Source organism: Macrobrachium nipponense, chromosome 27 (genome assembly GCF_015104395.2).
Source record: "Macrobrachium nipponense isolate FS-2020 chromosome 27, ASM1510439v2, whole genome shotgun sequence".
In the NCBI taxonomy this organism is placed as follows: Eukaryota; Metazoa; Arthropoda; class Malacostraca; order Decapoda; family Palaemonidae; genus Macrobrachium; species Macrobrachium nipponense.
In genome coordinates, this window is record NC_087216.1 from 42788063 (window position 1) to 42799784 (window position 11722).

Genomic DNA, 11722 nt, shown 5'->3' on the forward strand with positions numbered 1-11722 from the left:
ACTATATGATATTGGATTGAAAACGTTCGACAGTCACACTGGGAATTCTGTGTATTTATTTACAGAAAATGTAATGCTATAACAGGGTAAATATTCTTGAAACTGCAACCTTCTTATATCGCTAATTGGCAATTCAAATCTCTCGCTGAGAACTACAAACGCAGCTATGTTTTGCAGATCACATTCTCGGCAATACCGTCAAAGTTGAATCATTTACGGATGCAACATAATAAGACATATTCTTCATTTTCTCTTCACATATAACACGCATCTAAAAACTTAAAGCGCCAGCCTATTCAGGGTGAATTTGTTGCACGAAAACATAAGTTTTATTTTATCTTGATAGCATTAATGATTCAAAATCCGATGATAAGGAAAAACAGGTATAAAGAATCAAATGCTTCTGTCTTCACTTTTACTCGTTGTAATTCCTTTGTGTTTTATTTTATTGATTTCAGGAAAAGATGACTTAGCTGTACAATTAATACCGAATCCTATGGTATAACCAAAACTTTCCTATCTTGAGCAAAGCATGAGATAATTGAAGAAATGTAAACATATTGCTAGTTTTCTAAGCCACAGACGAAAATAATGAGACAATAAGCGATCGCCCTACCTCCCGGTACCAGCAAATCAGAGGCCGCCAAACAAACGTCTCGTTGGCACAAGAATCTACCTTGAGTGAATCGACTATAGAACTTTTTCTTATATAGTAAATAAGCAGATTTACCTTTATCTACAGGTGTGTAGGGCAGACGTACCATTCTATTATGTTTCGAAAGGCGCGCGTATACTCTTCATAATTTGTGTTAAACACTCCCTTTTAAAATAGTGATGTCTTGGAGGTGGGGGAGTTCATGCTCCTGCTGGTACCATTTATCAATAGTCCTACGAATGCATTTTGTGACCTCTCGGTTGGCATGCCCATTATTAGTTAAGACCTGACAACAAGTTCTAATTCGGCGTGTGTGTCTTTCCAACCAGAGCAGTGAGAGAGCTCTCCTAACAATGGCGCTCTAGAAATTGACTTTCCCCCGTTCAGGTACACGAACTTGGGAATGTGTCTGAATGGGAAGAGTGAGTGTCCAGAGAGATACAAACTCACTGCAGTCTGGGCCTTCATAAGAAGAGTTCTCTCTCACGGCTCTTCTCGGAAAGACACGCAGACCGAATTAGAACGTGTTGCCCAGGTCTTCATTAATAATAGACATTCCAACGGGGAAGTCACAAAATGCATCCGTAGGACCATAAATAAGTGGTACCAGCTCCGTCGCCCTTGAAACGTTACTCTCTTTTACAAAGGCGCGTCTCACACTGACTATAATAACGACGAGCGCGCCCTTCAACCCTACGGGTACAGACGAAAAGTTTAAACTAGTGATTTACCATATAAGCAAAAGAACAAAGCAGCCCCTATGGCGCTGGACCCTCTGAAAATTACTAATGTGGTCTGTCTGTACAGATGCCGAGTTCGGGAATGCTTCGGCGATTACATCGGTATGACCTAGATGCGATATTCCGAGAGGACCTCCAGCCAGGTTCAAGAAGGCGCCATACGTAATCACGCTCAAAATTACTATAATACTAAAATAAAACACTGATATAGTTTCTAATATTCGAATTATCGAGAAGGCAACAGACCATCACCGCCTTTGCCTCCTGGGAGCACAATACATATGAAAAGAAAGGCCTAGCCTTAACACCACGCGGGAAATGTTCTTACTCCCAAAAATGGCACGTAGAATGACGCCTGCCAGTATTCCTGAGCGAGAGGACCAATCAGGAGTTGACTCCTATTGCGGTGAGAACCCTCCCGGTACCACCCATCCTGTCTCCAATGTCCGCACGCGGGAACGGGTACAGCCTTCAACATCTGGGACTCTATATACCGAATGATGTACCCTTTTTAACCAGGATCAGCCTACCCCGTCCTGAAGATAGACCGAAGGTGCGGTCAGGAACATCGGCGACGCCATTAGAAAACTCTCTAACACGAGAACGACGCGATGTCGAGATTTTAGCTACTATATACAGAATCTCTACGGTTAGCTTATGCCATGTTTAGCTTATGCCTGCGTATACCGGAAAAAAGTGACGATATTGAGAACTATTGCCTTTTCCCTTATCCAGATTATAAACATCGGCCAGCTCTCAACAGGTATCAACATTGACGAAAAGGGACTAGTTAGAAAAGCTAAGAAAATCTTTTATAAAATCAGTCCCATTGATGTTGCCGTTCTCTTTAACAGAACATGCTGAAAAGAGGGTTTACTCCCTTCATATATTATTATTATTATTATTTAGGAAGCAGACCCTCTCTCAAGCATACTTTTATTATTATTATTATTATTATTATTATTATTATTATTATTATTATTATTATTATTATTATTATTATTAAAAGGCAACTGAGTCCCATTTCTTAAAGGTCTCTTCTAAAATAAGTGGAAATAATGTAAAGGTAAAGGCTAATTTTTCATTTCAGTAGTGTGCTGTTAGGGTACACACTGTAGCTGCGTACCTTTCTGTAGGATACGTTTCAGACAGGTTATTGTAAGGATGGGGGATATTCAGTTATTTAGAAAAAAATCTGAAAAGGAAAATACGGTCTTTGTTTTTTTTGTTTTTTTAGGGCAGAATAAGATTTTTAAAAGGAAAATACTTTTTCAGGGTAGGAGGAGGTTTATTTATTTAAGTTTTTAGGGAAAGGGAGCTTCGGATACTTTAAGATTGAGGTAAATGGAGATTTGCTTATTTAAATTTCAAGCTTATAAAAGTTTTCGGGCAGAGAGAGAATTGGTTGTTAACAGTTAAGGTAGAGGGAGATTTGGTTTATAAGAGACTTCATTTAAGGTAGAGGAAGATTTGGGTATTCAAGGAAAGTAGGTTTTTCAAGGTAGAGAGGAGATTATTTATCTGAGTGTTTTTTTAGATAGCGGGTGATTTGGTCATTTAAAGAAAATTTGTCATCTTGAATATAAAGGGAGATATAATTATTTATAAAGTATTTTTTTAAGGAAAGGGCAGTTAGGTTTGCAGGGAGGTTTGCTTATTGAAACGTTATAAGACAAGCAAATTTAGTTACTCAAAAAATGGTTGTTTTTCATGGGTAGTTGATCATTTAGGTGTTTAAAGGAAGATGGCTTATTTAAAGACGAGGGAACTTTGGTCAATTCAACGAAAGTAGCTTTTTACGAAGGAGGTAGGCTTGGTTATTTGAAGGAAAACTGTTCTCTTAAAAAAAAAAAAAAAAAAAAGATGGAGATTTGGTTGGTTTAAGTGAAAACTACTTTTTATTTTTTAGGAATAGTTGGATTTGGTAATCTTAAGTAATGGAAATTTGACTGTTGATAAAATGTTGCTTTCTTTTAGGAAAACGTAATTGTCATGCCAAGGAGATTTATTACCTGAAAGTAGATTACTCTTCTGTAAAAAGGGGAGAGGGAGAATATTTGATAATTTAACAGGAATTGTTCATGAGCAAGAGGGAGATGTGGCCATAGTAAAATGGCTCTTGCTCTATATCAGCTCTGTAGTAGTTGTTATTTTTCTGTACATAAAATGAAAACTTTAGGATTTTCTTTTTCATTTGAGGAGTTTTTTCTGAACGTATTGAAAAAGAAAATAGGTTTTCAAAAGGTTTTATACGTTTTCAACACTAAATTAAACGTGAGGATTCTTATCTTAATTATATTATTTTACAACTGATTCGAAGTCAGCACTTCTGCCAGGTAAGGTCTCGTGGTTTGGTTCTTTTTTCATTAAACAATAACGGAACATATAATACTTCACGAAAGGCATCTAAAATTCATCGTCACTAATTCTTCTAATACATTTACAGGACCTGCATCTTTTGTGGAGCTTATGATTCTTCCTTCACCGAGTCCGGTCTGGACATGCATTACTGGAGAAATTGTCCGTTGCTCACTAGATGTCAGCACTGTCGACAAGTAGTAGAAGTGGCGTCTTTAACTCAACATCTTTTAGGTAATGTGATATATATGCTTCTCTTCTTAAATACTAAGCATAAGTTTATTTCTTATCAGTATTCTTCAATGCTTTTTTGCTGTACACATGCTCATGCCATTGTGAACATCTATTTCCACGTATATTTGTTTGACGGACCTGTATGCAAATTATTTTAATACAAAATGGTAAAAGGTCAAATTCGTTGGGCTAACTTTTGGTAATGATCCTGGCTTAACTTTCTCAAGCACTCTGCTTGGCTTCTCAGGAACTTCATTTTAAAGAATCTTTTGGCTCATTAGTACAGATAAAAGATATTTTTCCCAGTTAAGGGGTTTGCATTGTGTTGTAACTGACTTACGAGGAAAAGACAGGTTTGTCAGTTACAGGTGCTGAAAGATTACTTGTATTATTATTGGATCATTCAAGATAAGAGGCAAAATGCATGAAGTTCGACCACTTCGTTTATGGAGAAACGATCTGTGTTTTTTTTTTTTTTTTTTTTTTTTTTTTTTTTTTTTTTTTTTTTTTTGAACTCACCCAGTCCCACTTGTAGGTATTTATCCGTACAGCAGTCAAACATGATTGATTTGGCGATTGTTCTTTGGCCTCATTCCATGCTTTTGACGCAGCCAGAGGGAAGCATCAAGACCTATCATCATTACCGAAGAGGCTCATATATCTATTGGTCTGATTTATTGTCAGTAAAACTGGCGCCGCAACACTATAGTTGTTCGGTTGTTAGAGGTCAAATAGGAACACTGACACGCAAGTAAAGGTTGGAGAAAAAGAAAAAGACGTACAACAGACAGAGGCGTAGTTCAGACCCATTAGTTGTTCTCGTTGACAAGTTACTGCTCTTCACTGGAAGCTGGTGAAGGTCATTCTGGCGAGGAATTTCTGCCACCTTAAGCTTTTCCAATATGTCGTTCTGGAAACTAAAGCAAAATGCGTTGAAGCTATTTCTTATTTCAAATCAAATGTGGCATAACGAACACACAACTAGTAATCACAGGCTGGCCGGCTGGTATAGTGCTTAGTGTCGTTGTATCCCACTGAGATGTTGGGGGTTCTCGTCTCCACTAGGGCGATGGAAAATCACTGGCTCTGAATCATAAGTTACTGCTACAGTGTGGGGTCTGCGGTGGGAGGGCGACACCAACATTCTTTGGAAGCTTCAATTTGAAGTCAGTGACCCCTGTGGTGTGTTTGTTCCATGTGAATAGTACACATTCCCCTGGAACTCTCAAGAAAATGTCAATAGTCAGATGAACTGTTGATAAGATGAGTGAGGCAAGAAGGTTGAGGAGGGATGGAACAATACAATGACTGTTGTCTTGTTTTTCTCTCCAACCATCCCTTTAAGGAGAATAAAAATTTTGATAAAATATTGATGTCGTTATTAAACCCATCCACTGAATATTATGAATTTTCAAGCCATTCATATTTCCATTTTACCGTATTGCTGGAGATGTCTGGTTAATGTTAATTAAAAATTGTTGCTATTATAATCACGTATACAGGTTGTAACGCGACTTTATGCAAATATTTTGGGAAGTGAGAAAAAGATATTTTGAGTAGAAAATTTTCTATAAAGATATGCATTTTAAGGCTTCATTTGTCGGTGAGGGGAATTTTAAGATAACCCCTTTTCAACAGAACTGCTTTAGGGCAAGTCAGATGGCATACGGGGTGTAGTAGTCTGGGATATTTAGGAGGTGGGATAGAGAAGAAGGATGGAGCGATCGGGTCGATGTGAATAGAAAACCTCCCAATCTAATGTATTATTTATATATGGAAAAAAATGTATGCATCATTAACACCCTCTCCCTCCCTAACAATGGTAATCATTGGACACCGATAACAAAAATGAAAAAAAGTAAGCCTAATTGAATCTCCCCTTCATCAAAGGTAGGCGTATTCATTAGACACCTATCAAAGCTTTAAAATGTATTTTTTAAAATCTCTCCTTCTCCATCAAAAGTATTCATCAGACACCAGTCATAGGCGTAGGCCTAGTCATGACTCACGATTCAACTATTCCATGAGAAGCAGCAGGCAGGACAGAGCACGATAGAAATCAATGATCATAAATAACAACCTGTTACCAACCTCCATCACCCTTCTTAGAACAGTGCTATAAAAAACAGTTATTTCAAAATTCCCGTCACCGACAAACGAATTCTTAAAATACATACCTTATACAACATTTTCTCTATGAAGTTGCCTAGCTTTTCTTTCATTTCCCAAGATATTCGCATAAAACTCTTATTACACCCTGCATAAATCATTCAACCTAAATGGGTATTGCGTATTTCAGCTTTATGTCCACCATAATTCACCTATTCCTGGGTGTCCTTCTACTAGGCTACATTTATTTCCTACCAGTGTTGTTGGTCTTATAAACTGGTCTTTTACCAGTAAAACTGGGCTGTGATCTTATAGGCTTATTCAAGTATGGAATGATATAAAAACATTGTCAACATTTGAATGTGACATTTTTAATTCAGTTCCTGCATCTACTGTGACCCCTCCGTTCATTATCACCTCTAGAAAACGAAACTAATTTTATGGATTCTCAACATCTTTATTCTGTACTCTGTCATAGATTAAGCAAGAGATTTATGATTTCATAGAAAAAGGAAAATTTCACAAGTTTATTTTTCTTTCTGTCTGTGGATCTTATTGCTGTGGCCGTCTTTGTTTCGTTTGATCTAATATTTTACACGTAAACATACACACACACACACACACACACACACACACACACACACATATATAATTTATATATATAATATATATATATATATATATACACTATATATATATATATATATATATGTGTGTGTGTGTGTGTGTGTAAAACCATATAAAATTCCTAAATATAATATATATATATAATAATATTAATATTATATATATATATATATAATATTATTTATATATATATATATATATGTATATTGTAGTGTATAAGTTATTCCCAAGGTTAGTGGAATACGTATCAATGGGCATTTGTGATTTATATATATGGGATTTTAATAGATATATATATATATTTATATATATATATTCTATATATATATATATATATATATATATAAATATATATATAAATATATATATATAATATATTATATATATATATATATATACATGCTAAGACACTTATCAGAAGAGGCTTAAATGCAAAGAAGGCATTTGATAGATACCAAGGCAGGTAGTGTTATTGTGTTTAAGAAAGAGAAAGAGAAGATTGCCAGAAAAGTTAATATAAAAAAAGAATGACTGTTGTAAAAAAGACTATGACAAAAGAGAAACATTTGAAACTAGTTGATTCACATCGAGGATCGGCAATTCAGCACATTTTCATTTGTACTGGTTATGGATGTACTGAGTGGAAGTATTAGGGATGAAAATCTGAGGAAGAATAAGGAAAGATAAGAGAGGGGCATGAATATCTTGAATGGGGTTGGGTGAGGGTAATGTAGGTAAAAGTGAAGGTATAATGTCCAGCAACCAGGGAGGACATAGGTTATTGATATAAGATGGGAGATGCCTAGATTTACAATGGGTTGAAAATTTCAAGTAATGACTCAATTTTGAGCCAGGGAGATTGGCGTGAAGCTAAAGTTGAAAGTGGGATAAAAGCAGCTTGTGGGGATTGGCGGAAGGTACTATGTGGCAAAAGAATCCCAAATAAAATGAAAACAAAGTTATTGCACTCAAATCATACCAGTGGAGGACCGGAAGGTAGAGCGAATAGAAATAAGGATGATGCGGTTGATTTCTGTGGATCTTGTTGCGTAAGAGACAGGAAAAGGAAGAAGAAATAACGAGAAGTGGCGCTGAGATGGTATGGGAGTGTGGAAAGGACTGTCGTAGGGGAAGACTGAAGAGGACTTGGGTGGAGCGTTAAAATAGAGGCTAAGGATAAAATGCCATGATCAGCGGAGGAGTATTTGGAGTAGAAGGCTTTAGCAGAGAAAGATGATTCCCGATATAAATAGTTAGAGAAAACCCATCAAGGCTATCGACCCTATAGCTCAGGGAGAGCAGGAAGAAAAGACAGACATATTCGAACATAAAAACGAACATAAAAAATGTTTGAATGTAGAATTTCGGCGAGATATTTAGTGACTTGCCATAACATCTAGAACCATAGACAAATTAGGAATTTACACCCATTCTTATTGTAATTAAAGTGTATTAACTTCACTGTTCTTATAGGATATTGGTACTCGGTGGATTATAAAACAAAGGTTTCGTGTTATCCCAATAAATTGGGTTATCGGTAGAAAAAAGTAATTAAATCATATTTAGGAGTGACAGAGCAGAAAGGCAATTTGATATCTTCTTTTTCAGCTCTCTTATTCTATTTGATATAATAGTTCCTATTCTTTTAACGTGTATCAAATACTTCATGAATAAGAGTTCCTTATACTTACTAGAAAGTGTTTGTATTGTTCGTAACAGCCAACGAATAGTAATATAACTACTTTTCCTGTGATAATTATTGTTTAATGACTATATCAGGATTTTATAATCACCTCTTTTCTCCGAAGACTTCTGCACTCTTCATAATGATCCTTGTTAATAGTGAATATCAAGATTACTTATAACAGCCGCTCTCTTTAGGATGTACATACAGTATCAGGATTCCTTTTGTACCATGATGGCCTTTTGAACTCTTGATTTATGTCACGTGAGACTGGGCAGGCAGGTCATTTAGATCCCTCTCTCCTTTTCTGATGCAGGCGAATGCGTGTCCTCATCCCAATACCGACGCTGCGAGAGATGTTCGGAGGCGATCACCAAGAACAATTTCCACACGCATGCTTTGGCCAAGATATGTACACGTAAGTATACAGCACACGATTTGCGTTGCCGTTCCCTGTGATAATGTCTCTGAAAGGCAGATTCATTAAGGGTAAATATAAAAGATGAGAACCGCATTTAATACCTTTAGGTACAATCAAAATTACAGAGTAAAATAAATGAGCATTTTATCATTCCAAAAATTATTCCAAACGAACGCACAAAATAATGAATATTCAGAACGGAAGCAGAGGACTATCGTAATTAACATGTAATAACTCCAAAGATTATCCAACATGAAAGAATAAAGTTAATGAGTATTTAATGACTCAATAGAACAGTGAATAAGAAGTCATGAAGTAAATGAGTGTTTAATCATTCCAGAGAAGGAACAAAATGAAACGATTTTATTTCTCAAATGAAAACACCAGTTTCAGGCGGCAGAGGATATCAAAAGATGATCGAGAGATCCTGTTTTATGTTCATGAAAGGGGTCTTTTTTTTCACTTACAGGGTTATTACGTTACATTTTTCTTGATTCATTAACAGTAAGTGCAAGGTAAATATGAAATACGTGATGCCGACATACTGTAGAGAAATGACGTCGGTCAGGAACAAATCAGTCAGGAGACGCAGACGACTAAAATACAAGGGATGGAGGCCATACCCGAACAAAGTACCCTAAGGGATCTCTTGCCTGATTCTTCTTTCTTTTTCATTAATACTACGACAGAAGTAATAAAAAATCCCATTTTTTGACGTGATTCCGCCTAATGCTGGTAACCAACAAGCCTATGAATGCCCCGAATGCCCTATCCTTGCAGCTTGTAGGCCTGAGCCAATCGCCAACCACTGTCCTCTTTGCCACGAAAACATCCCGCCGTGGGAGGAGGGATGGAGAACACACCTCATGCCGGGGCCCGAATCCTGCCCTGCGAATCCCAGGACGAAGCCTCAAGGTATGTGTCGCTGTTGCTGCTTCTTGTAATAAATTTTCATATGTTTTAAAGTTGAATGAGAATAATTACCATGGTGTTATGAACACTTATGATCTAAGATCCTTACTTCGGTGTACAGGGCGACTGGCAAGGCCACTACTGACATATTTATTTTAAATGTATTTTTATACTAGTATCATAACAAAAAACTTTTCACAGGTAAATAAGTAAGTAAAAAATTCTTATCTTTTGGGAATGTTTCCCAGATTTCCGAAATTTTATATGATTCATATAATAACGAATACCAGTTTAATATCAAGAACGACTGACAATAGACGTAGTATTTGCTGCCAATTTTCTCGTTTTAAGTTACATAATTCTTGTCAGTGTTAAATGGTAAAAGTAGTGATAAAAGTTTAGATTTGGATCCGTGCTGACGAGCTAATATTTTTACAGCACCAAAGAAAGCAGCCACCTTGGAGAAGAGCCTCTCTGTGACATCGGCGCCCTCTGAAACTTCAACTGGAGGAGGTGGAGGAGGTGGAGGAGGAGGAGGCGGAGGAACGGGCGGCGCCCCTGCAGTTGTCAGCGTCGTGTCAGGGTCAGCGGCGGTCAAAAGTAGGATTCCATCCAGTTCAACGCCAGGAACCCCGAGAAGGAACACTTTGAATAGAAGACGATAAACACAGTGTCTGGAATTAAGATGGAAGGATTCTGTACATAGGTTTAATTTCCAGCAGGAAAGGTCTTTGGATTTGAAGCTGGTGTAGGAAAGGAGGATTTTTTGTAAATGGAGAGAGATGCCTGAGGGAACGGCGTGTGGAATGCATGTCAGTGTAGAAGGAAAAAGAAATTTTGTAACAGAAAATTCTTCGGAAATTATTTTAGTGAGTGAACGGTGGAATTTTATATATGGGCCTAAGGCCTAACCAATAAGGATTCTACAAGAAAGAAATCTGGATTTTGTCTGTGAAGGAATCTTCTGGGCTGAGTGTAACAGGTGGTGAATGATGGTGCGATCATGAGCACCTTAAATTACCGTATACTGAAGCACTAAAACTGTAAACACAAGCTATATATACTACTCCATACATGCATGCATACGATTATGCGTCAACTTCAACACCAATAACATATAAACAAATGTATTTTATATGCACACTTACATATAGAAATGTGTATGCAATGATGATATGCGTGTTTATATATGTTTTTGTGCGGATGTAACGTATATTTGACATACAGTTACGCACACACTCACAAATACACATTACATATATATATATATATATATATATATATATATATATATATATATATATATATATTATATATATATATATATATATGCGTGTGCACACAAAAATTTAAATCTTCAGGTTTAGAATTAAGAATAAGATACTGTATTTAAAAAAGGCTTAGGTCTTTATATACAAAGCTCTGAATAATATTATGCCCAAATTAATCAGAAAGTTTGATTCTTTTTTATAAGGGCGACCCTTGAGTGTATCGTAGAAAACAATGCTTCTTGCAATTACGTGGAAGTTCAAAATTCCTGTAAAGAGATAACATTTTTAATTTGGTAAGCAATTTTATGATAGGCTTGTGCTCTGCTAATGCCGCTGTATTCATAGGATATATATATATATATAGTATATATATATATATATATATATATATATATATATATATATATATATATATATATATATATATATATATATATATATATATATATATATATATATATATATATATATATATATATATATCATATATATATATATATATATATATATATATATATCTATATATATATATATATATATATATATATATATTATATATATATGTATATATTATATATATATGCATGTATGTATGTATGTATGTATGTGTATATATAGATACTACACACACACACACACACATATATATATATATATATGATTATTAATTCTCCTATGGAAATGATGTTGATGATGTGCTGTCAAACGTCA

The 11722-nt window shown here is 35.7% G+C and overlaps 1 protein-coding gene across 3 annotated transcripts in view; it reads left to right on the forward strand.

The window, feature by feature from the left end:
- Positions 1 to 11008, forward strand: part of LOC135201055 (centrosomal protein of 104 kDa-like) — a 458443-nt gene extending 447435 nt beyond the window's left edge. For all 3 annotated transcript variants that reach the window (XM_064229911.1, XM_064229913.1, XM_064229912.1), the window contains 4 exons: positions 3842 to 3987; positions 8724 to 8825; positions 9609 to 9743; positions 10179 to 11008. In XM_064229911.1, coding sequence (XP_064085981.1) covers positions 3842 to 3987; positions 8724 to 8825; positions 9609 to 9743; positions 10179 to 10405 — 610 coding nt within the window. In that variant the 3' untranslated portion in view covers positions 10406 to 11008. The remainder of the gene's footprint in view (positions 1 to 3841; positions 3988 to 8723; positions 8826 to 9608; positions 9744 to 10178) is intronic.
- The last annotated feature ends 714 nt before the right edge of the window (positions 11009 to 11722 follow it).